General features: G+C 36.3%; 1 protein-coding gene across 5 annotated transcripts in view; it reads left to right on the top strand.

Annotated features, from left to right (window-relative positions):
- Positions 1 to 25,044, top strand: part of SNX13 (sorting nexin 13) — a 144,022-nt gene extending 118,978 nt beyond the window's left edge. For 4 of the 5 annotated variants that reach the window (XM_059933957.1, XM_059933955.1, XM_059933954.1 and 1 more), the window contains 6 exons: positions 6,607 to 6,768; positions 8,226 to 8,297; positions 10,699 to 10,844; positions 11,100 to 11,168; positions 13,112 to 13,224; positions 21,529 to 25,044. In XM_059933957.1, coding sequence (XP_059789940.1) covers positions 6,607 to 6,768; positions 8,226 to 8,297; positions 10,699 to 10,844; positions 11,100 to 11,168; positions 13,112 to 13,224; positions 21,529 to 21,776 — 810 coding nt within the window. In that variant the 3' untranslated portion in view covers positions 21,777 to 25,044. The remainder of the gene's footprint in view (positions 1 to 6,606; positions 6,769 to 8,225; positions 8,298 to 10,698; positions 10,845 to 11,099; positions 11,169 to 13,111; positions 13,225 to 21,528) is intronic. The other variant, XM_059933956.1, reaches the window with a different exon arrangement.
- The last annotated feature ends 547 nt before the right edge of the window (positions 25,045 to 25,591 follow it).

The following is a 25,591-nucleotide window of genomic DNA, read 5'->3' as shown; positions in this document are numbered from 1 at the left end:
TCTCTTTTTGCATAGAACATAACTCATTTCTGTGGTAGTTTTTATGAGATTCAATACTTTCTGGAAAATAGTCTTACAGTTTTGTTTGACTTTGGTTTTTGTGTCCCCTTTTTCTTTTCTCTCCTCCATCCCTTCCTTTCTCTCTCTTTCATTTGTTTTGTTTGTTTTAGTCTGTTAAAAATCTCAGAGAGATCCATATGCATCTACTTTGGTTTCTTTAGATGGCTCTCTTAATTGAAATTATCTGACATTTGTACAGTCAGAAGGTCAATTTTATTTTATTTTATTTATTTATTTTTTTAACACCTTTATTGGAGCATAACTGCTTTATAATGGTGTGTTAGTTTCTGCTTTATAAAAGAGTGAATCAGTTATACATATACATATGTTCCCATATCTCTTCCCTCTTGCATCTCCCTCCCTCCCACCCTCCCTATCCCACCCCTCTAGGTGGTCACAGAGCACGGAGCTGATCTCCCTGTGCTACGCGGCTGCTTCCCACTAGCTATCTATTTTACCTTTGGTAGTGTATATATGTCCATGCCACTCTCTCACTTTGTCGCAGCTTACCCTTCCACATCCCCATCCCCCATATCTTCAAGTCCATTCTCTAGTAGGTCTGTGTTTTTATTCCCATCTTGCCCCTAGGTTCTTCATGAACTTGTTTTTTTTTTTTTCTTAGATTCCATATATATGTGTTAGCATACGGTATTTGTTTTTCTCTTTCTGACTTACTTCACTCTGTATGACAGACTCTAGGTCCATCCACCTCACTACAAATAACTCAGTTTCGTTTCTTTTTATGGCTGAGTGATATTCCATTGTATATATGTGCCACATCTTCTTTATCCATTCATCTGATGATGGACACTTAGGTTGCTTCCCTGTCCTGGCTATTGTAAATAGAGCTGCAATGAACATTTTGGTACATGAATCTTTTTGAATTACGGTTTTCTCAGGGTATATGCCCAGTAGTGTGATTGCTGGGTTGTATGGTAGTTCTATTTGTAGTTTTTTAAGGAACCTCCATTCTGTTCTCCATAGTGGCTGTATCAATTTACATTCCCACCAACAGTGCAAGAGGGTTCCCTTTTCTCCACACCCTCACCAGCATTTATTGTTTGTAGATTTTTTGATGATGGCCATTCTGACCAGTGTGAGATGATATCTCATTGTAGTTTTGATTTGCATTTCTTTAATGATTAATGATGTTGAGCATCCTTTCATGTGCTTGTTGGCAATCTGTATATCTTCTTTGGAGAAATGTCTATTTAGGTCTTCTGCCCATTTTTGGATTGGGTTGTTTGTTTTTTTTTGATATTGAGCTGCATGAGCTGCTTGTAAATTTTGGAGATTAATCCTTTGTCAGTTGCTTCATTTGTAAGTATTTTCTCCCATTCTGAGGATTGTCTTTTCGTCATGTTTATGGTTTCCTTTGCTGTGCAAAAGCTTTTAAGTTTCATTAGGTCCCATTTGTTTATTTTTGTTTTTACTTCCATTTCTCTAGGAGGTGGGTCAAAAAGGATCTTGCTGTGACTTACATCATAGAGTGTTCTGCCTATGTTTTCCTCTAAGAGTTTGATAGTGTCTGGCCTTACATTTAGGTCTTTTAATCCATTTTGAGTTTATTTTTGTGTATGGTGTTAGGGAGTGTTCTAATTTCATACTTTTACATGTACCTGTCCAGTTTTCCCAGCAGCAGTTATTGAAGAGGCTGTCTTTTCTCCACTGTATATTCTTGCCTCCTTTATTAAAGATAAGGTGACCATATGTGTGTGGGTTTATCTCTGGGCTTTCTATCCTGTTCCATTGCTCTATATTTCTGTTTTTTGTGCCAGTACCATACTGTGTTGATTACTGTAGCTTTGTAGTATAGTCTGAAGTCCAGGAGCCTGATTCCTCCAGCTCTGTTTTTCTTTCTCAAGATTGCTTTGGCTATTCGGGGTCTTTTGTGTTTCCATACAAATTGTGAAATTTTTTGTTCTAGTTCTGTGAAAAATGCCACTGGTAGTTTGATAGGGATTGCGTTGCATCTGTAGATTGCTTTGGGTTGTAGAGTCATTTTCACAATGTTGATTCTTCCAATCCAAGAACATGGTATATCTCTCCATCTATTTGTATCATCTTTAATTTCTTTCATCAGTGTCTTATAATTTTCTGCATACAGGTCTTTTGTCTCCTTAGCTAGGTTTATTCCTAGTTATTTTATTCTTTTTGTTGCAGTGGTAAATGGGAGTGTTTTCTTAATTTCACTTTCAGATTTTTCATCATTAGTGTATAGGAATGCAAGAGATTTCTGTGCATTAATTTTGTATCCTGCTACTTTACCAAATTCATTGATTGGCTCTAGTAGTTTTCTGGTAGCATCTTTAGGATTCTCTGTGTATAGTATCATGTCGTCTGAAAACAGTGACAGCTTTACTTCTTCTTTTCTAATTTGGATTCCTTTTATTTCTTTTTCTTCTCTGTTTGCTGTGGCTAAAACTTCCAAAACTATGTTGAATAATAGTGGTGAGAGTGGGCAACCTTTCTTTTTCCTGATCTTAGAGGAAATGGTTTCAGTTTTTCACCATTGAGAACGATGTTGGCTGTGGGTTTGTCATATATGGCCTTTGTTATGTTCAGGAAAGTTCCCTCTATGCCTACTTTCTGCAGGGTTTTTATCATAAATGGGTGTTGAATTTTGTCAAAAGCTTTCTCTGCATCGATTGAGATGATCATATCGTTTTCTCCTTCAATTTGTTAATATGGTGTATCACATTGGTTGATTTGCGTATACTGAAGAATCCTTGCGTTCGTGGGATAAACCCCACTTGATCATGGTGTATGATCCTTTTAATGTGCTATTGGATTCTGTTTGCTAGTATTTTGTTGAGGAGTTTTGCTTCTATGTTCATCAGTGATATTGATCTGTAGTTTTCTTTCTTTGTGACATCTTTGTCTGGTTTTCTATCGGGGTGATGTTGGCCTCGTAGAATGAGTTTGGGAGTGTTCCTCCCTCTGCTATATTTTGGAAGACTTTGAGAAGGATAGGTGTTAGCTCTTCTCTAAATGTTTGATAGAATTCACCTGTGAAGCCATCTGGTCCTGGGGTTTTGTTTGTTGGAAGATTTTTAATCACAGTTTCTATTTCAGTGCTTGTGTTTGGTCTGTTCATATTTTCTATTTCTTCCTGCTTGAGTCTCGGCGGGTTGTGCATTTCAAGAATTTGTCCATTTCTTCCAGGTTGTCCATTTTATTGGCATAGAGTTGCTTGTAGTAATCTCTCATGATCCTTTGTATTTCTGCAGTGTCAGTTGTTACTTCTCCTTTTTCATTTCTAATTCTATTGATTTGAGTCTTCTCCCTCTTTTTCTTGATGAGTCTGGCTAATGACTTATCAATTGTGTTTATCTTCTCAAAGAACTAGCTTTTAGTTTTATTGATCTTTGCTATCGTTTCCTTCATTTGTTTTTGATTTATTTCTGATCTGATCTTTATGATTTCTTTCCTTCTGCTAGCTTTGGGGTTTTTTGTTCTTCTTTCTCTAATTGCTTTAGGTGTAAGGTTACGTTGTTTATTTGAGATGTTTCTTGTTTCTTAAGGTAGAATTGTATTGGTATAAACTTCCCTCTTAGAACTGCTTATGCTGCATCCCAAAGGTTTTGGGTCATCGTGTTTTCATTGTCATTTGTTTCTAGGTATTTTTTGATTTCCTCTTTGATTTCTTCAGTGATCTCTTTGTTATTAAGTAGTGTATTGTTTAGCCTCCATGTGTTTGTAATTTTTTTACAGATTTTTTCTTGTAATTGATATCTAGTCTCATAGCGTTGTGGTCGGAAGAGATACTTGATACGATTTCAATTTTCTTAAATTTACCAAGGCTTGATTTGTGACCCAAGATATGATCTATCCTGGAGATGTTCCCTGAGCACTTGAGAAAATGTGTATTATGTTGTTTTTGGATGGAATGTCCTATAAATATCAGTTAAGTCCATTTTTTTAATGTATCATTTAAAGCTTGTGTTTTCTTAATTATTTTCATTTTGGATGATCTGTCCATTGTTGAAAGTGGGGTGTAAAAGTCCCCTACTATGATTGTGTTACTGTCGATTTCCCCTTTTATGGCTGTTAGTATTTGCCTTATGTATTGAGGTGCTCCTGTGTTGAGTGCATAAATATTTACAATTGTTATAGCTTCTTCTTGGATCGATCCCTTGATCATTATGTAGTGTCCTTCTTTGTCTCTTGTAATAGTCTTTATTTTAAAGTCTATTTTGTCTGATATGAGAATTGCTACTCCAGCTTTCCTTTGATTTCCATTTGCATGGAATATCTTTTTCCATCCCCTCACTTTCAGTCTGTATGTGTCCCTAGGTCTGAAGTGGGTCTCTTGTAGACAGCATATATATGGGTCTTGTTTTTGTATCCATTCAGCCAGTCTATGTGTTTTGGTTGGACCATTTAATCCATTTACATTTAAGGTAATTGTCGATATGTATGTTCCTATTACCATTTTCTTAATTGTTTTATGTTTGTTATTTTAGGTCTTTTCCTTTTCTTGTGTTTCCTGCCTAGAGAAGTTCCTTTAGCATTTGTTGTAAAGCTGGTTTGGTGGTGCTGAATTCTCTTAGCTTTTGCTTGTCTGTAAAGATTTTAATTTCTCCATCAAATCTGAATGAGATCCTTGCTGGGTAGAGTAATCTTGGTTGTAGGTTTTTCTCCTTCATCACTTTAAATATGTCCTGCCACTCCCTTCTGGCTTGCAGAGTTTCTGCTGAAAGATCAGCTGTTAACCTTATGGGGATTCCCTTGTATGTTATTTGTTGTTTTTCCCTTGCTGCTTTTAATAGTTTTTCTTTTTCTTTAATTTTTGCCAGTTTGATTAATATGTGTCTTGGTGTGTTTCTCCTTGGATTTATCCTGTATGGGACTCTCTGTGCTTCCTGGTCCGGATTAACTATTTCCTTTCCCATATTAGGGAAGTTTTCAACTATAATCTCTTCAAATATTTTCTCAGTCCCTTTCTTTTTCTCTTCTTGTTCTGGGACCCCTATAATTCGAATGTTGATGTGTTTAATGTTGTCCCAGAGGTGTCTGAGGCCGGGATGACATTGCACCCACCTGAGGTGCACAGTGTGTTCTCCCGGGGAAGTTGTCCCTGGATCACGGGACCCTGGCAGTGGTGGGTTGCACAGGCTCCCGGGAGCGGCAGTGTGGATAGTGACCTGTGCTTGCACACAGGCTTCTTGGTGGCTGCAGCCGCAGCCTTAGCGTCTCATGCCCGTCTCTGGGGTCCGCGCTGATAGCCGTGGCTCGCGCCATCTCTGGAGCTCCTTTAAGTGGCTCTCTTAATCCCCTCTCCTCACGCACTAGGAAACAAAGAGGCAAGAAAAAGTCTCTTGCCTCTTCGGCAGGTCCAGACCTTTTCCCGGACTCCCTCCCGGCTAGCTGTGGTGCACTAACCCCTTCAGGCTGTGTTCACGCCGACAACCCCAGTCCTCTCCCTGCAATCCGACCGAAGCCCAAGCCTCAGCTCCCAGCCCCCGCCCGCCCCGGCGGGTGAACAGACGAGCCTCTCGGGCTGGTGAGTGCTGGTCGGCACCGATCCTCTGTGCGGGAATCTCTTCGCTTTGCCCTCTGCACCCCTGTGGCTGCGCTCTCCTCCGTGGCTCCAAAGCTTCCCCCCTCTGCCACCCGCCGTCTCCACCCGCGAAGGGGCTTCCTAGTGTGTGGAAACCTTTCCTCCTTCACAGCTCCCTCCCACTGGTGCGGGTCCCATACCTATTCTTTTGTCTCTGTCTTTTCTTTTTTATTTTGCGCTACCCAGGTACGTGGGGAGTTTCTTGCCTTTTGGGACGTCTGAGGTCTTCTGCCAGCGTTCAGTAGGTGTTCTGTAGGAGCTGTTCCACATGTAGATGTATTTCTGATGTATTTGTGGAGAGGAAGGTGATCTCCACGTCTTACTCTTCCGCCATCTTGAAGCTCCTCTCAGAATGTCAATTTTAAAGCTTCCTATCCCTCTGAGATCATTTCTTTTTATATCTCTTATCATATTTTCTTTATCGTTTTTCTATTCTCCCTTAATAAAGTATGGCTTACATGTCTGATTTGCAGCTTCTTTTCTTCTTCCTAATAGATTCCAGATTCTTTCCATATATTCTAATTGAGCATGTAACATATCCTTAAAATTATTTTTTTAAAAAATAAATCTTACTTGTTAGTTATTTGAGCTGTTTATTTTATCTGCTTGTTTGCTTTTTAATATCACCTCAGAATATCTATGTCATTGTTGCCTTGAATTTGTGGCGGAAGTATGTTGTAGCTGTTTATACTTGCATCAATTTCTATTTTGGAAAAATTCTCATGTTTTCAGAGTTTTTCTTAATAAGAAGGCAACCCAAGGTTTATATTCATTTTCTGCCAATAACCATATCACTCAAAAATTTTATTCATATTTTTAAAGACACATTGAAGACAACAGTTTATCCTTTTAAAATGCAATGAGATATTATAGACTGGAAAATTATTACATCTTTCATGTGTTGCACTCTGTATTTTCCCATGCTCAGTTGAATAACAAATCTGATACAGTGAAGTCATGATATAATATCTTTTCCCCTTTAGATGGACACTTTTGTAAATCCGCTTCGAAATTCCATGAGGAATGTTTCAAATGCAGTTAAATCCCTTCCTGATAGCTTGGCAGAGGGAATGACTAAAATGTCAGACAACATGGGCAAAATGTCAGAAAGATTAGGTCAAGACATAAGGCAATCATTTTTCAAGGTAAGATGTTTTCAGTAATGCCTAAAGGAAACTATTTTCAGGTCAACTAAGATTTACTGAGCTCCTGCTTAGATTTACCTTATTTTCCTTTATAAGTCCAAAGCCCTATAAACACATAGTCTCATAAAGAATTAAAAAACTAAAGAGAATGAATTCTTATCAAAAATGGATACTGTAAAATCCAGTCACTCCTCAGTCTCTGCTACAGTAGAATTTTAAAATCCATGTAAAGCACATATTTAAAATTAGTGTAGTTAACATTCTTTGTACTGTTTTATTCTATTTAGCCATGTTTATTCTATAATGTCATTAAAATTTATAACAAAACAGGTATGTGCTGTTGTGTAAATTAGTTTTACTAGTATTCATCAGCAAACATAGTCTAATTTCTCCCGAGTCACACGATCAAGGTTCACGAGATCAAAGAGAGGAAAAGTCTTTCAACATCATCAATCTCTGCAGCCATATCTTACCTGTGTATATACCTGTGAGAGGCATAGAAGAGTTTCCTGGGAAGCTTTTTCATTACGCTAGCAGAATAGGTAGTTGACCAAGTAGTTTTTGCTTCCTAATTTACATTTTTAAAATAATTTTGACCTAGTTTTTTAAGGTTATAATCAAGACTATTAAATCGTGTAACTATTAGAATGTTTCAATGAAGAGGACATATATATAAACACTAATAGAATTTCTTTATTCTAAGAGGCAACTCCTAAAATATAGTGTGTGTAAATCATACTTTTCTATTGATTCTCATACATTTTCTGATGTTTCATCTGAATTTCTAATCATGGGCAAGTACACTAACACTGAAGTGAGGGTTGTCTTGTGCCGCTTCTGCTGATAGCTACCCATATGACTTCGTACAAAAGTCACTGAACTTTTCCAGGCTTCTTTTTCCTCACCAGTAATGTGAAGGGGTTATAATAGGTGATCTTGATGGTCCTTCCTGTGCTGAGAAATGGTTATCAACTAGCACTGGTCTTTGTGTCCTTTTCCCCCATAACTTACATTATATAACAGTCAGTTAATTAGTTCCTTTAGGCCTATTAGCATACTGTCAGGCTCTTTATGGTAAAAGAAAAAAGACTGGAGTTCTATTCCCCGACTGTGCTACTAACTTTTGGTCTTTAAATCATTTAATCTTACTTAGCTTTAAATTCTAAAAAGTATGGGAGTTTGAGTAATATCTCCATCCAACTCAAAATGAATCCTTTTTTAAAGGAAAGAAGATCTGTTGGTAATGAAATAATTACCCTTTTATATTGGGTTTCTAACTGTAGATTGTTAATACTTTGTTAATGCTATATAAATTTTGTTTATATATTGTCCCCAAAATCAAATCAAATGCTGTTCATTATATTTGATACTCATTTTGGTTTATTGTATTGTGTTCTTTCATTTTCTGCTTTAGTGTGTTTACTTTGTTTTTTGTTTTTTGTTTTTTTAAATATTAGGTTCCTCCTTTAATTCCGAAGACTGATTCAGATCCTGAACATTGTCGAGTTTCAGCTCAACTTGATGATACTGTGAGTTAATTTTATTTTGGTAGCATTCAGTTGAAATTCATATCATGCTTGGCAGATCTTTTTAACTTTTTAATAAAGTATAATATGTATATCTGTCATTAATGTACATATATTGTAAACATTGTTTGATGAATTCTTACAAACTGAACATATCCATGTAATCAACACTATAAACAAGAAACAGAACATTGCCAGTACCCCAGAAAGCCCCTAATGCTCTCTTCCTGTCACTATCCTCTCCCCTCCCAAGGATAATCACTATCCTGACTTCTACCCTGCATTTATACTTTATATAAATGAAACTGTGGGATATGTACTCCTTTAAGTCTGACATTTTTTGCTCAACATTGTGGTAATCTTCCATGTTTGTTTCATGTGATTGTGGTTTCTTCATTTTTGTGGCCTTATAGTACAATTTTGTAATTATAGTACAATTACATTTTGTAAATATAGTACAATTTATTTGCTATATTACGAACTGTACTCCTATGAACATTATGGTACTTGTCTTTTGATTAAATAAATAAGTACATATTTCTTTCTGTACCCAGGAATGGAATTGCTTGGTCAGAGGTTATGCAAAAATTCAATTTTAATAGATACTGTCAAATAGTTTTCCGAAGTGTGTGTGCCGCTTCCACTGCCATCAGCAATGCATGAGAATTTCAGTGGTTCACAGCCTGCCAAAAATCAATATGTTATGCCTTTTTAATTTTAGCCATTCTCTTTGTTGTATCTCATGTGGATTTCCATTTCTCTGATGGCTGTTAAAATGTTGAACCTCTTTTCATAAGTTTATTGGCCATTTGGGTGTCCTGTCTTACATGTCTAGCTCTTTCCCCCATTTTTTTTCTGTTGGCTTGGCTGTCTTTGTCTTTGATTAGTAAGAGTGCATTGTATAATCTGAATATTGTTTCATTGTCAGATATAAGTATTTGTGTATTGTGAATATCTTCTACTTTGTGTGCTTTTATGCTCTGTGTATAATCTGTGCCTACTGCAAGGTCACAAAGATGTTCTCCTATGATTTTCTTTAAAACTTGTTTTTGTTTACCGTGCCAAAACTTAGATTTGCCATTCATCTAGGATCGATTGTTGTGTGTGGAATGAGGTAGGGGTCCAATTGACCTAAGCACCATTTACTGAGAAGGCCCTCTTTTCCCAGTGTATGTTTCTCCCTTGTCACAAATCTTTTTATTTTATATATTTGGGTCTGGACTTTATATTCTGTTCTATTAGGCAGAGTTATTTTAAAGTTATAATTATCTCTCTTCAGTTTCTCATTGAATTTCTTTATAATAAACTGACTTAAAGATAATATTTTTGTTTTTTCAAGAATATTTTAGAATGTTTATTATGCATTGTACTGTTGTAATATCCATAACATTATACCTTTTGTTAAGGGTTTTTACAATTTAACTGTTTATTAGAATTGTCATGTGGCATCAGACTCATGACTATACTTGATCAGAGAATAGAGCCGTAGTGATTTTTGCCTCCAAAGTGGTTAAGCTATTGAAAAATATGTGAAAGAGAAGGTACGCTAAGAAAATGTTTACAACACAGTGAAAAATGTATGACTCATGCTGTTTTCTCATGAAAAAATTTAAGTATTTAAATTATAACATTGATGAGGAAATAATTGGAAAGACTGGCTTAGTGATGAAAGAATTACAAAATTACTGGCAATTATGGAGTTTTGTTGCAGTTCTAAACCTGCACCTATTTTTTGTTTTATATATATTGATATATTTGGGCATCAAAGCATTCTAGTTGTCTTTCTTTACTTTTTATATCATTAATTGAATATTCCCATGATGAAAGTGTACAAATTTTTACTTCTTAAAAATAAAAGGAAAATTGTAGTAATCTAGTTGCCTTTTGTAATGTTAGCTGGATTTTATTTCAGCTTCTTTTTCATGAAAATACCTATATACATACAACCCAGTAACCGAGCAAAACAGATTGCTCTGTGTAGATTGTATTTTGTTCTATTAAATAAAGAGAAATGTTGAGAATATTTTGTTCATTTGAAAAAGATGCCCCAGAGAATAGGCAAAGGGGCTAACCTTTGCCTTATAAACTAATACAGACTCTACTGCAAGATCCCAAATCATCTTTTCCTAAGACCATCATGAATCCAGTTTGAGAAGTTTTTTTCACTACAGCCTTGGAATTTACTCATCATTGTAGAGTTGTAAAATTCTGTATTCTGTCAAAATGGCTGTTAAAAATATTTTTTCTAAATTATAATGAAATGTTGGTTACAAAGGCTATAGTATAACTTGTTCTCCAACCTGTAAATAGTAACAGTCATTTGGTAAAAGCAGGAAAACTAGCCATTTATAGTAGATAGGTAACTCAAATAAACGTATCCTTATTTCTTCCCATATTTTGTCAGGTGGATGACAATATTCCACTTAGGGTAATGCTGCTTCTCATGGATGAAGTATTCGACTTAAAAGAGAGAAATCAGTGGTTGCGAAGGAATATCAAAAACCTACTTCAGCAGCTTATTAGAGCCACATATGGTGATACTATTAATAGGTACCACTTTTTTTTCTTAAACTACTTAGAGCTGATCTTACTTAGCTTTTGAAGTTTTACTTCTGGAAGTAGATTGCTCAACCTTTTGTAGGGGAATTTCCTTCTCTGGGTCTTTGAAGATCATTAAAGCAGACTATTGCTCTCAGAGATAATCTTCATACAAATTAAGTTGCTTACTCCATGGAAGTAATGTTTCTTTATTTTATTCACCTTCTAAAATCTTGACCTTACTCATTTGAATTTCTTTGCTTTCAGAAAAATAGTTGACCATGTTGACTGGATGACCTCACCTGAGCAAGTAGCCGACTTAGTGAAACGTTTCAGGTATGTCTTAAGACACAGTCACTTCTTTCAGATAGTACAGAGTTGAGCATTGTTATCACTAACTTTCATTGCATTCCTTCTCTTCCTGGCCTTACAGTTGGTTTTAGTCATCACTGATGAGCAAAGACTTGCAAGAATTATAAACATTTGTCCCATGGACCTATTCATATTTGTTTTTTTAAAACCAGAATAGAAAAAAGTGTAAATGAAAAATCTTTAACATGTTAGGCTACATTTTATCATAGTAATGTGGCTTTAAAATAATGGAAATATTAATGTAGACATGGTATGGTCATATAATCAGGTTACCTAGTTTCCAGGATTAATTTTTCTCAGTTGTATTTGCTAACCTTGATTTGATTGATTGATTGATTGGCTGGCTGGCTACCTGGGGTCTTCATTGCTGCATGCTGGCTTTCTCTAGTTGCTGCGAGCGGGGACTACTCTTAGTTGTGGTGCGTGGGCTTCTCATTGCAGTGGCTTCTCTTGTTACGGAGAATGGCCTCTAGGTGGGCAGGCTTCAGTAGTTGCAGCACGTGGGCTCAGTAGTTGTGGCATGTGGGCTCAGTAGTTGCAGCACGTGGGCTCAGTAGTTGCGGCACATGGGCTTAGTTGCTCCGTGGCATGTGGGATCTTCCCAGACCAGGGATCGAACCCATATCCCCTGCATTGGCAGGCGGATTCTTAACCACTGCACCACCAGGGAAGTCCCCACTAACCTTGATTTTAAATGAAGAATTTTAGAAATATGTATGTCCACGGTCTAAATTTTTATTAACTATATTTGAACCTCTGAAAAGGTTCAAATTAAGAGTAATGATACTCCAATTCATATGTTCATTTTGCAAAAATATTCTGAGCCCCTTCTCTGTGTCTAGCCCTCTTACCAGGGACTGAGGGGTAAGGTTCAGTCCCTTCAAGGAAAGCATGCCATGGCAGAGAAATAAACGTCTTTTCTAAAAGTGAGAGATAAGCAAGGCATAAACATTCATGGCATCACGTACTTTGAAGTAACAGAAAGAAGGGAACTGTCAGTATCGAACACTGTTTACTTGGCACTGTCCAACTACTTTACGTACACTTTCTGATTTTATCCTATTTTACAAGATAGGGATTTTTGTCTCCGTTTTGTTACAAGGAAATTGAGGATTTGAGAAGTTAAGCAGCTTGCCCAAAGCCTCATGTGCTGGACAGTGGGGAAACAGGTCTCTCTAATCTGAAGCTAAGTTTCTCCTCACTATACTGTACTGTTTCTAAAAGCTGTACCACCTGCCTGGCACCTTCATTCTGTTTCAGGGTGGGTAAATATTGTTCTTCTGGAGCACTGATTCTCAACCTTGCCTGCACACTGGAATCACTTGGAGAGCTTTAAAAAGTACTAATACTTAGGTCCCATCTGCAAACAGTCTGATTTAATTAATCTGGTGGAGGTCCTGGTCCTTAAGCTCTTTTAAAGCTCCCAGGTGTTTTCTAATGTGCAGTCAGAGTTAAGAAGGACCACTCTGGGCAGTCTCTCTCTCTCAGACCAAATTCCCAGATGGAAGCGTAGTTACTCTGCTCAATTCCTTCCTTTGGCCTGAGAACTAGGGAACAGGAATCAAGTACACTGTGAAAGTAAAGGAGAATGGATTAAATATGTGAAAGAAACATGGTAACCAATATAGCTCTAAGGTGTGGGTGCAGAATTTGTTTTATATTGGCTTAGTTTTAAGTTATTCCAGGGCATACTTCTGTTATTTTTTCTTGTATATATCCTTTTACACCTAAAATTGAACCCTGTATGTAGTTACTGTTTGTTGAATATCACACCTATATAAAATTTCAGAAGTGTTTCCTTTTTCTGTTTACATTTGTGTTTTCTGTAGAAAATTGGAATAATTTGACCAACTTGTATCATTAGAAAATGAAAATGTTTATAAAATTTATTTAATCTTCTTAAATAGAGATGCCTTTTGGCCAAATGGCATTTTAGCAGAGACTGTTCCATGCAGAGATAAAGCTATTCGAATGAGAACAAGAGTTGCAGGAAAAACTAAATTACTTTCAATTATGCCAGGTAAGTGAACACTTTTAGTATAAATCTTATTAATTTGTACTTCTTCTGAATTTAAGGCATTGAGCATGCTAAGTATAGCTGCCTTTTGACTATAATAACTATCATTTGATGGCTTATCATACACTAGGCACTGTGCTAGGCATTTCTCATATATCTTTAACTAATCCTCATAACATTATGAAGCTAGGTACTGTTAACATCACAGCTTTATATGTGAGGAAACAGAAGCTCAAAGGGGTTAGGTGAGTCACCCAAGGTTTATAGCTAGTAAGTGAGTGTTGGGACTCTGACTCAGCTCTGAGTTCCTTGAAAGCCACTGCTTTCAACCACTTGAAGAAAAAGTGTTGCTTTTAACCACTTCACTTTGCTGCCTTGAAACATTCTGAGAATGAAGTTGATGATAAATTCTGTGACAGATGAAAGGGCTGATAAAAGTATATGAAGTATGAGGTTTTCAGGAAGAATATTTGTTCTATTTAAGAGAACAAACACATTTTTTCAAAGAATCCCTTTGAAACAACTGATTGGCCCAGTCTTAATCTTTACTAAAACATGATCCTAAAGAAAGTGTACATAGTGGCATTCTGTTGGTCTGATTTGAGTTACTTTAGAACACTGCTGTCTCACTAATTTAGATTCACTTCGTCTGTTTTGTCTTCTCTCAATAAGAGCAGTTTTGTGTAGTTGGGTGGTTGTTTGATCTCTTCTTTGGTTATAAATATCTTTGAAAATACCTAGATATCTCTTCTCCACATTTTAATTGTGGATGTAGAGAATAGAAAAATATTTAAGTTCTCAATATCTATTTCTTTTCATATAATTTTATTTTTAATTTAAACTATATTTTCACCATAGATTTTAATCAGCTTTCTCTTCTGACAGTTAAGTTGGAACTTTGCCACACAGCTATTTATTCTGCCCAATAGACTCTACTGTTGCATTTGGAGATAAAAAGCAAGTTACAGAAATAACATTTTAGAAAAATGGAAAGAAACAATAACCTAGGATATTAATATACTGTTAGAATAAACCAGATGGTGCTATAGACTGACTCAGTTATGTGGCTGGAAGAAATCTTAATGCATTTATACAGTAAATATTTATTGAGAGCCTTTCATGAGCCAGACACTATTCTTTACACTTATCATTGCCTTCTTGGAGTTTACATTCTACTAAGGAGACACAGAAAAGAGATGAAAGAAATAGATAAAGCACAGTATGTTGGATAGTGGTAAGTGCTGAGGAGACAGATAGTGCAGGAAAAGGGAGGTGTCAGATGAGTTGCAGTTGCAGACAGGGTAGCCATTGGGGGCCTCCCTGAGATGATGACACTTATGTGAAGACTTGACGGAAGTGAGGATAGATGTAAAAGTATATATTTTTATATATACATAATCCCTCTCCTGTTTTTTAGTAAACTTAAAAACTATTTGCTTTAAATTATATTGTACCCTAGTTAGAAATATACATTTTGGAAGTTGCATGTTTCTTTCGAAAGCAATAAAGTATTGCTTCTGAGGCCCCTGCTATAGTGGCCCTGACTATGAATAATTAAGAAGAATAATAGGAGATTGGTTCAAGATGGCGGAGTAGAAGGACGTGCTCTCACTCCCTCTTGCGAGAGCACCAGAATCACAACTAACTGCTGAATAGTCATCGACAGGAAGACACTGGAACTCACCAAAAAAGATACCCCTCATCCACAGACAAAGGAGAAGCCACAATGAGACGGTAGGAGGGGCGCAATCACAATAAAATCAAATCCCATAACTGCTGGGTGAGTGACTCACAAACTGGAGGACACTTATACCATGGAAGTCCACCCACTGGAGTGAAGGTTCTGAGCCCCCCATCAGGCTTCCCAACCTAGGGGTCTGGCAACAGGAGGAGGAATTCCTAGAGAATCAGACTTTGAAGGCTGGCAGGATTTGATTACAGGACCTCGACAGGACTGGGGGAAACAGAGACTCCACACACAAAGTAGTGTGTGCATCGGGACCCAGGGGAAGGAGCAGTGACCCCCATAGGAGACTGAACCAGACCTACCTGCTGGCGTTGGAGGGTCTCCTGCAGAGGCAGGGGGTGGCTGTGGCTCACCGTGAGGACAAGGACACTGGCAGCAGAAGTTCTGGGAAGTACTCCTTGGCTTGAGCCCTCCCAGAGTCCACCATTAGCCCCACCAAAGAGCCCGGGTAGGCTGCAGTGTAGGGTTGCCTCAGGCCAAACAACCAACAGGGAGGGAACCCAGCCCCACCCATCAGCAGACAAGCAGATTAAAGTTTTACTGAGCTCTGCCCACCAGAGCAAAAGCCAGCTCTTTTGCTCTGGTAGGCAAGTCCCTCCCATCAGGAAACTTGTTCAGGCCTCTTAGATAGCCTCATCCACCAGAAGACAGACAGCAGAAGCAAGAAGAACTACAGTCCTGCAGCCTGTGGAACAAAAACCACATTCACAGAAAGACAAGATGAAAAGGCAGAGGACTATGTACCAGATGAAGGAGCAAGATAAAACCCCAGGAAAAACAACTAAATGAAGTGGAGATAGGCAACCTTCCAGAAAAAGAATTCACAATAACGGTAGTGAAGATGATCCAGGACCTCGGAAAAAGAATGGAGGCAACGGTCGAGAAGATGCAAGAAATGTTTAACAAAGACCTGGAAGAATTAAAGAACAAACAAACAGAGATGAACAATACAATAACTGAAATGAAAAATACACTAGAAGGAATCAATAGCAGAATAACTGAGGCAGAAGAACGGATAAGTGACCTGGAAGACAGAATGATGGAATTCACTGCTGTGGAACAGAGTAAAGAAAAAAGAATGAAAAGAAATGAAGACAGCCTAAGAGACGTCTGGGACAACATTAAATGCAACAACATTCACATTACAGGGGTCCCAGAAGGAGAAGAGAGAGAGAAAGGACCTGAGAAAATATTTGAAGAGATTATAGTCAAAAACTTCCCTAACATGGGAAAGGAAATAGCCACCTAAGTCCAGGAAGCTCAGAGAGCAAAAATTAAAGACAAAGAAAAATTATTGAATGCAGCAAGGGAAAAACGACAAATGACATACAAGGCAACTCCCATAAGGTTAACAGCTGATTTCTCAGCAGAAACTCTACAAGCCAGAAGGGAGTGGCATGACATATTTAAAGTGATGAAACGGAAGAACGCACAACCAAGATTACTCTACCTGGCAAGGATCTCATTCTGATTCAATGGAGAAATCAAAAGCTTTACAGACAAGCAAAAGCTAAGAGAATTCAGCACCACCAAACCAGCTCTACAACAAATGCTAAAGGAACTTCTCTGGGTGGGAAACACAAGTGAAGAAAAGAACCTATAGAAACAAACCCAGAACAATTAAGAAAATGGTAATAGGAACATACATATCGTAACTACCTTAAATGTGTATGGATTAAATGCTCCAACCAAAAGACACAGGCTCACTGAATGGATACAAAAATAAGACCCATATATGTGCTGTCTACAAGAGACCCACTTCAGACCTAGGGACACATACAGACTGAAAGTGAGGGGATGGAAAAAGATATTCCATGCAAATGGAAATCAAAAGAAAGCTGGAGTAGCAATACTCATATCAGATAAAATAGACTTTAAATTAAAGAATGTTACAAGAGACAAGGAAAGACGCTACGTAATGATCGAGGGATCAATCCAAGAAGAAGATATAACAATTATAAATATATATGCACCCAACATAGGAGCACCTCAATACATAAGGCAACTGCTAACAGCTATAAAAGAGGAAATCGACATTAACACAATAATAGTGGGGGACTTTAACACCTCACTTACACCAATGGACAGATCATCCAAACAGAAAATTAATAAGGAAACACAAGCTTTAAATGACACAATAGACCAGATAGATTTAATTGATATTTATAGGGCATGCCATCCAAAAACAGCAGATTACACTTTCTTCTCAAGTGCGCATGGAACATTCTACAGGATTGATCATATCTTGGGGTCACAAATCAAGCCTCAGTAAATTTAAGAAAATTGAAATCATATCAAGCATCTTTTCTGATCACAGCGCTATGAGATTAGATATCAATTACAGGGAAAAAAATGTAAAAAACACAAACATGGAGGCTAAACAGTATGTTACTAAATAACCAAGAGGCCACAGAGGAAATCAAAAAATACCTAGAGACAAATGACGACGAAAACACTACGATCCAAAACCTATGGGATGCAGCAAAAGCAGTTCTAAGAGGGAAGTCTATAGCAATACAGTCCTACCTCAAGAAACAACAAACATCTCAAACAATCTAACCTTACACCTAAAAGAACTAGAGAAAGAAGAACAAACAAAACCCAAAGTTAGTAGAAGGAAAGAAATCATAAAGATCAGAGCAGAAATAAATGAAATATAAACAAAGGAAACAGTAGCAAAGATCAATAAAACTAAAAGCTGGTTCTCTGAGAAGATAAAAAAAATTGATAAACCATTAGCCAGACTCATCAAGAAAAAGAGGGAGAAGACTCAAATCATGAAAATTAGAAATGAAAAAGGAGAAGTTACAACAGACACCACAGAAATACAAAGCATCCTAAGAGACTACTACAAGCAACCCTATGCCAATAAAATGGACAACCTGGAAGAAATGGACAAATTCTTAGAAAGATATAACCTTCCAAGACTGAACCAGGAAGAAATAGAAAATATGAACAGACCAATCATAAGTAATGAAATTGAAGCTGTGATTAAAAATCTTCCAACAAACAAAAGTCCAGGACCAGATGGCTTCACAGGTGAATTCTATCAGACATTTAGAGAACAGCTAACACCCATCCTTCTCAAACTCTTCCAAAGAATTGCAGAGGAAGGAACACTCCCAAACTCATTCTACAAGGCCACCATCACCCTGATACCAAAACCAGACAAAGATAATACAAAAAATGAAAATTACAGACCAATATCACTGATGAATAAAGATGCAGAAATCCTCAACAAAATGCTAGCAAGAAGAATCCAACAGCACGTTAAACGGGTCATACACCATGATCAAGTGGGATTTATCCCAGGGATGCAGGGATTCTTCAATATACGCAAATCAATCAATGTGTTACACCATATTAACAAATTGAAGGAGAAAAACCATATATGATCATCTCAGTAGATGCAGAAAAAGCTTTTGACAAAATTCAACACCCACTTATGATAAAAACTCTCCAGAAAATAGGCATAGAGGGAACCTACCTCAACATAATAAAGGCAATATACAACAAATTCACAGCAAACATCATTCTCAATGGTGAAAAACTGAAAGCATTTCCTGTAAGATCAGGAACAAGACAAGGATGTCCACTCTCACCACTCTTATTCAACATAGTTTTGGAAGTCCTAGCTACAGCAATTAGAGAAGAAAAAGAAATAAAAGGAATCCAAATCGGAAAAGAAGTAAAGCTGTCACTGTTTGCAGATGACATGATACTATACCTAGAGAATCCTAAAGATGCCACCAGAAAACTACTAGAGCTAATCAATGAATTTGGTAAAGTTGCAGGATACAAAATTAATGTACAGAAATCTCTTGCATTCCTATACACTAATGATGAAAAATCTGAAAGAGAAATTAAGGAAACACTCCCATTTACCATTGCAAGAAAAAGAATAAAATACCTAGGAATAAACCTATCTAGGGAGACAAAAGATCTGTATGCAGAAAACTATAAGACACTGATGAAAGAAACTAAAGACGATACAAACAAATGGAGAGATATACCATGTCATTGGATTGGAAGAATCAATATTGTGAAAATGACTATACTACCCAAAGCAATGTACAGATTCAGTGCAATCCCTATCAAATTACCAGTGGCATTTTTTACAGAACTAGAATAAAAAATCTTAAAATTTATATGAGGACACAAAACACCCCGAATAGCCAAAGTGGTCTTGAGGGGAAAAAACGGGGCTGGAGGAATCAGGCTCCCAGACTTCCATCTATACTACAAAGCTACAGTAATCAAGAAAATATGGTACTGGCACAAAGACAGAAATATAGATCAATGGAACAGGATAGAAATCCCAGAGATAAATGCATTCACCTATGGTCAACTAATCTATGACAAAGGAGGCAAGGATATACCATGGAGAAAAGACAGGCTCTTCCATAAGTGGTGCTGGGAGAACTGGACAGCTACATGTAAAAGAATGAAATTAGAACACTCCCTAACACCGTACACAAAAATAAACTCAAAATGGATTCGAGACCTAAATGTAAGACCGGACACTATAAAACTCTTAGAGGAAAACATAGGAAGAACACTCTTTGACATAAATCACAGCAGGATCTTTTTTGATCCACCTCCTAGAGTAATGGAAATAAAAACAAAAATAAACAAATGGGACCTAATGAAACTTAAAAGGTTTTGCACAGCAAAGGGAAGCATAAACAAGACAAAAAGACAACCCTCAGAATGGGAGAAAATATTTGCAAACAAATCAACGGAGAAAGGATTAATCTCCAAAATATGTAAACAGCTCATGCAGCTCAATATTAAAAAAACAAACAACCGAATCCAAAAATGGGCAGAAGACCTAAATAGACATTTCTCCAAAGAAGACATACAGATGGCCAAGAAGCACATGAAAAGCTGCTCAACATCACTGATTATTAGAGAAATGCAAATCAAAACTACAATGAGGTATCACCTCACACCAGTTAGAATGGGCATCATCAGAAAATCTACAAACAACAAATGCTGGAGAGGGTGTGGAGAAAAGGGAACCCTCTTGCACTGTTGGTGGGAATGTAAGTTGATACAGCCACTATGGAGAACAGTATGGAGGTTCCTTAAAAAACTAAAAATAGAATTACCATATGACCCAGCAATCCCACTACTGGGCATATACCCAGAGAAAACCAGAATTCAAAAAGACACATGCACCCCAATGTTCATTGCAGCACTATTTACAATAGCCAGGTCATGGAACCAACCTAAATGCCCATCGACAGACGAATGGGTAAAGAAGATGTGGTGCATATATACAATGGAATATTACTCAGCCATAAAAAGGAACGAAATTGGGTAATTTGTAGAGACGTGGCTGGATCTAGAGACTGTCATACAGAGTGAAGTAAGTCAGAAAGAAAAAAGCAAATATCATATATTAACACATATATGTGGAACCTAGAAAATATGGTACAGATGATCCGGTTTGCAGGGCAGAAATAGAGACACAGATGCAGAGAACAAACGTTATGGACACCAGGGGGGGAAAGGAGCCAGGGGGTGGTGGTGGTGGTGTGATGAATTGGGCGATTGGGATTGACATGTATACACTGATGTGTATAAAATGGATGACGAATAAGAACCTGCTGTATAAAAAAATAAAATAAAATTCAAGAATAAAAGAGGAAAAACAAAAAAGAATAATACATGGTGTTCCCATATTTATGTGTCTCTAGTAACTTCCTGTTGCCTATGAGTAAACTCCAAACTTGCTTAACCCTGACAGTCACATTACTGTCAGTTTTCCATTTTTTTCACCACTTTCTCTTACAGGAATCCTAAAATTCAATCAAACTTTACTACCCCATTTCTTGAGCCTGTCTTGTTTTCGTTTCCACTTAGTGCTCATTTGTTCATTCCTGTTCTTAAATCCTTCATCTGTTTGCACCTATGAAAATGCTGCCCAGGTAGCAAAATCTACTTCAGTTGTCACTTCCTTGAAGGGAACCTTTCCTTGTTAACTCATGTTGCATTCCCCCCTTGTAAGTGTCTTTATGCTTTTAGTATTTTAATGGCACTGTTTCTGTGTTGCAAGCTTTTTGAAATCATAGATCAACTTTCACACATTTTCTTATAATATTTCTCACTGTGCATTAAATGTAGTAAGAGTATGTGTATAGTGTTTTAGAGTTTACAGATCACTTTTCACATTATCTCATCAAGTCTTTATAAATTCTTACAGTTATAATGATATTGGTTATTATAAATTCCCATTTTATAGATGAGGATGCAAACTCAGGGTGGGTAAGTTATCATATAGGTATTAAGGGACAAGATTACAACTCTAATTTGGGGTTTCCTACTTTCTCCTGTGCTGTATTTGTCTCACAGTATCTATTGCATAAGTGCATGCATGCTTGCAAACGTATATAAGTTTTAAGTCCGTTATTAAACTTATGTTAAGGTCATTAACTGAATACTTGCTATTTATCAGTTACTCTGCTTTGTACTTTACATACTTAGCATAGTTTAGGCCTTGGATTTCCTTTGAATAATGAATTGTGTTTATTTCCCCTCTCCCCCGCTTCATTTAGATGAACTGAAGCACATTATTGGGGCTGAGACAACACGGAAAGGTATTCTTCGTGTTTTTGAAATGTTTCAGCACAACCAGTTAAATAGGAGGATGGTTTATGTCTTTTTGGAAGGCTTTTTGGAAACCTTATTTCCACAGTATAAATTCCGTGAACTTTTCAACAGACTGCATTCACGGTCAAAGCAGATGCAGAAATATAAACAGAAACTTCAAACTACTCAAGCGCCTTCTTTACAGAAAAGGTGACACTCCAATCTATGAAGCTGGTGTTCGTTTTGTCCAGGACTGATGATATGGACGGATCTTCTGGGGCTTAACTCATATACTGTTGTGTCTGCACCAGTCTTTTAGTGTCTCAAAATAGATTATTAATACATCCACAAGACTGTGGTTCTTCTCATCCTTGTCTATTATCCAGCCACTACCAAGAGAGATTTCTGTCTTAAATGATTTGGTGCATATTTTTGCAACACTGAGAGGATACTGCCCCCATCTCAAGCAAGAATGATGTTGGTCTCTTCCGTTTCAAACTAATCAGCATTCTCCAGCAATGACAAAGTGCCAGAGTGTATATATGAGAGCTAAGGAAAGCACAAAACGAGTTCACAGATAAATTGGCTGATTTGTTTAACAGTGGGAAACTGTGCAATGTACTATTTGGAGGGATTTGTTTTGCATAATGATTTTATAGGTCTTTTTCAGAATTTTGATATAGTGTAGATAGCCAGGTGAGTGGTCTTTGGAACATCTGTTTCAGGTCTAGGGAAAGTGACAGAATGCCCTTAAAGTATGAAGTAACATTATATCCAAATTACAGTTTTGTGACATAAAGTAAAAACCTAGTATAAAATAAAACCAGTCAAAACAAAAATTTCATTGGATTTGTTATTCATTGGTAGAAAACAGATTTTAATTGATTCTTATGTGTCTTAAGGGCTCTATTTTGCTCTTACGGTACTCAGTCATAAGCTTTATTTTGGCATTCTGTGTGTAAAAAGAAGCATATGATGGCTCTTATTTAAGTTACGAAATTATTACAGTTTTCTTTAAGAGATTACTGATTATATAATAGGGGCTATAATTTGTTGAAAGAACTGCCAAATACTTCTAAAAATGTGGAAATTTAAAAAACAGTACTCTATTGAAAGTTACTATATGATGATTTTAAATTGTGTGATCTAGACATACGTTAGGTGATTGCAAAAATAGCAAATCAAAGGATTAAATGAGTTTATTAGTCGTATGTAAACATACAAATTCTTAACTCTATTATAGTGTACATATATGAAAATAAATAATGAAAACAGAACTATAATATTTTTTAAAATAGGCTTTATTTATATTTTGCATAATGTAAAATTCTACTAAATAAAGCAAGTTGGCAAAACCCCTCGGTGTATACATTTAAGTCCCTAAAATAATTTTATACCAACAACAACAAAATACCTTTTCCAGTTTTGGAGCCTCTGCATTTCCTATAGTTTTCTCATTCTCCATTTGTCAATCTTGGAAGTCTTCATATGTTTTGTATGCAGGATTTCTGCATAGTTTTAAACTTCCACTGACTAAGGGTTTGGGTGTGTCAGCGTTTTTTGTTTTAAAATTATTTAACACTAAAACCTTAAAATAGTGAAGCTATTTATCAGACCACTGAGCCAAGATGCTGGTATTAAAAGAACGTCCGGGTGCTTAAGATAAAGGGACAGAGTATTGGTATCCCAGTTGTTTGGGAGCTTTAAGATTGGAACAAGATGTTATTGTCTTGTTCTCACTGAGATCCTACTTACAAAGTGAAGCTGAATAGAATAAAGCCTTCCTTTAAAGCTTTATAATAATAATCATATTTATTAGTAACGCTGTTGTGCATACTTATAGTATGCATATTTTCAGCCTGTGTTGCATGTCTTCAGAATTATGTAAATGAAATCCCTTTCATTTAAACTTCCAAATGAGAAAAGATCCTTATTGACTCTGGTGGAAGATATAATATTTCTTCTTCTCAATGTGTCTTCCTGCCCTGGTCTCTCCTCATGCCCCAGGCTTTGGAAGAAAAGATATGTGAAACATGTCTGTAGGAAGCATCAGCATGGCCGTAAGTGCAATGATTTTCAGATATACCCCTGCCCATTTCAAGTATATTTTTGACATAAATCTAAGAGTAAGAGCCTAGTGTGTACATGTGAAAAAGCATTTCTAGATAATGTGAGGATCGCTGGCCATCAACCAGGGAAAGAAAGGTCATGCAGGATTGTGAATTTTCATGGAGCCCTGCAAGAGAACTGCAGTCATACCAAAAACTATTTGAGTAAATGGGTTTTTAAAATAATTTTTGTTTAAAAGAGTTTATATTTCAAAAGCAGAAATGTCAAATGGTAGTCTGTGTAAATGGTTATGCATCTTCTCCTTGCACATCTATGTTTTACATCAGAGAGAGCCGTGGTCATGCTAAAATTAGAGATACTTTTTGAATGACTTGGTCGAGCTGTGTGTAAAATATTTAACCCATAAGTCAAGTACAGTGTACTATGTTTAATAAAGTTATTACATTTAATGCATTTACTGCATATATGAATATATACATGAAGAGGCTTTATGTCTTCTGATATTTGATTTTTGAATGTGTTTTTAAGTCAGTGGTGCCTTTAGGCAAGAACCTTCTAAATTAACCATTCTTTGTTTGGGTTTTCTGACTTTTCAGGTAACATAAACTATTTAGAAACCATCACTACTAACTTATAGTTAATTCACCTAAAAAATTGATTGTATGATTTATATATAAGGGTTAGATGGGCATTTCCTATGATTAGGGTTTTCTGATAGTTGCTGAAAACAATTGTGCCATTGACTAATGGATGCACTTGGTTAGCCTTAATTTTTTTTTTTTTTTTTTTTTTTTATTTAAAACCTTGAATATTTCAGTTCCTTCATTTTAAGTTTGTGCTTTGGTGTTTGGAAAAAAATCAAACAGTTAAGTGCTACCAGGAAAGTGTACCAATTTTTAAAAAATTAAGAACAATATAAAATTTCACAATCTAAAATTTTAATTTGTGCAATATTTTCATTTAATGCATGTGTATTTGAGCAATTGTAAAATAAATGAATTTTTAATGTTTTGAGATCTAGTTTAAGCTGTCTTCTTAACCCAACAACTTACACTCCGTTGTTGCTGCATCCTTTTATTTAAGGACTTGTTTTAAAAGTCTTTTTGTCACTCCTTGTAAAATTCTTTTGTTATTAGTAAATTTTGCTTATAGGAGCATGGCTCCTGTATTACAAGGGAAAAATATAAAGAGCACATTTTAGAATTATAAGTGTTAAAAGATAACTTGTGCATATCATTCATTGTACAGTAAGTGTCAACTGTGTGCCTAACTATTCTATCAATACTTCTTTAACAAAGAAGAAACAACAATCAGAATGTCAGTTATTTTTATTGAACTAAAAAGATTAAAAATTTTATTTGGTTTGCGTTATGTTTTGTCCATTAGAAAATACTAATAAAGTATTAACAAACCTTTTTGTTGAATTTTATTTAGTAGTGATGTATTTTTATTACTTGAAAAAATGCTTGCTCAGTTGTCTTTATTATCTGTGTGTATTTTCCTTTCTTTTCATTTTAGAAATCAAGCAATTCAAGTTCCAGGTTGATAGATGAACTATTGAGTGATTACTGACTTACAGCTAACTGAATTTAATTTTTCCTTTTATGGGGCAACTAATTTACTGCCACGTGTTAAAGAAACTTCATACTTCCCTACATGCAAAATGATAATCTTCTCATAGAGAGGAAGATCTATAAGTAATCCATTAACAATTTTTGTTTGATCTCTTTTAAATTCATAGCCTGCCTGCTATTTTAGAGGTTTCATTTCTAAAGGCAATAGATTCAATACTCAGAAATGTAGCTCTGCCTAGTTGGCGATAGTCTTTGCAGGCTTCTTGGATCTATATCCACAGACTTCTCAGACATCAGGGTAGGATTACTCCTACCCTACCAGTGGCAGGCATAGTGTTTCTCAAAATGCATACTGTAAAATAGTGGTCCCTTTAAGTTGTTACTG

Source organism: Balaenoptera ricei, chromosome 9, assembly GCF_028023285.1.
Source record: "Balaenoptera ricei isolate mBalRic1 chromosome 9, mBalRic1.hap2, whole genome shotgun sequence".
Taxonomy (NCBI): Eukaryota; Metazoa; Chordata; class Mammalia; order Artiodactyla; family Balaenopteridae; genus Balaenoptera; species Balaenoptera ricei.
The sequence above is the reverse complement of the archived record's forward strand: the minus strand, read 5'-3'. Positions and strand labels throughout refer to the sequence as shown.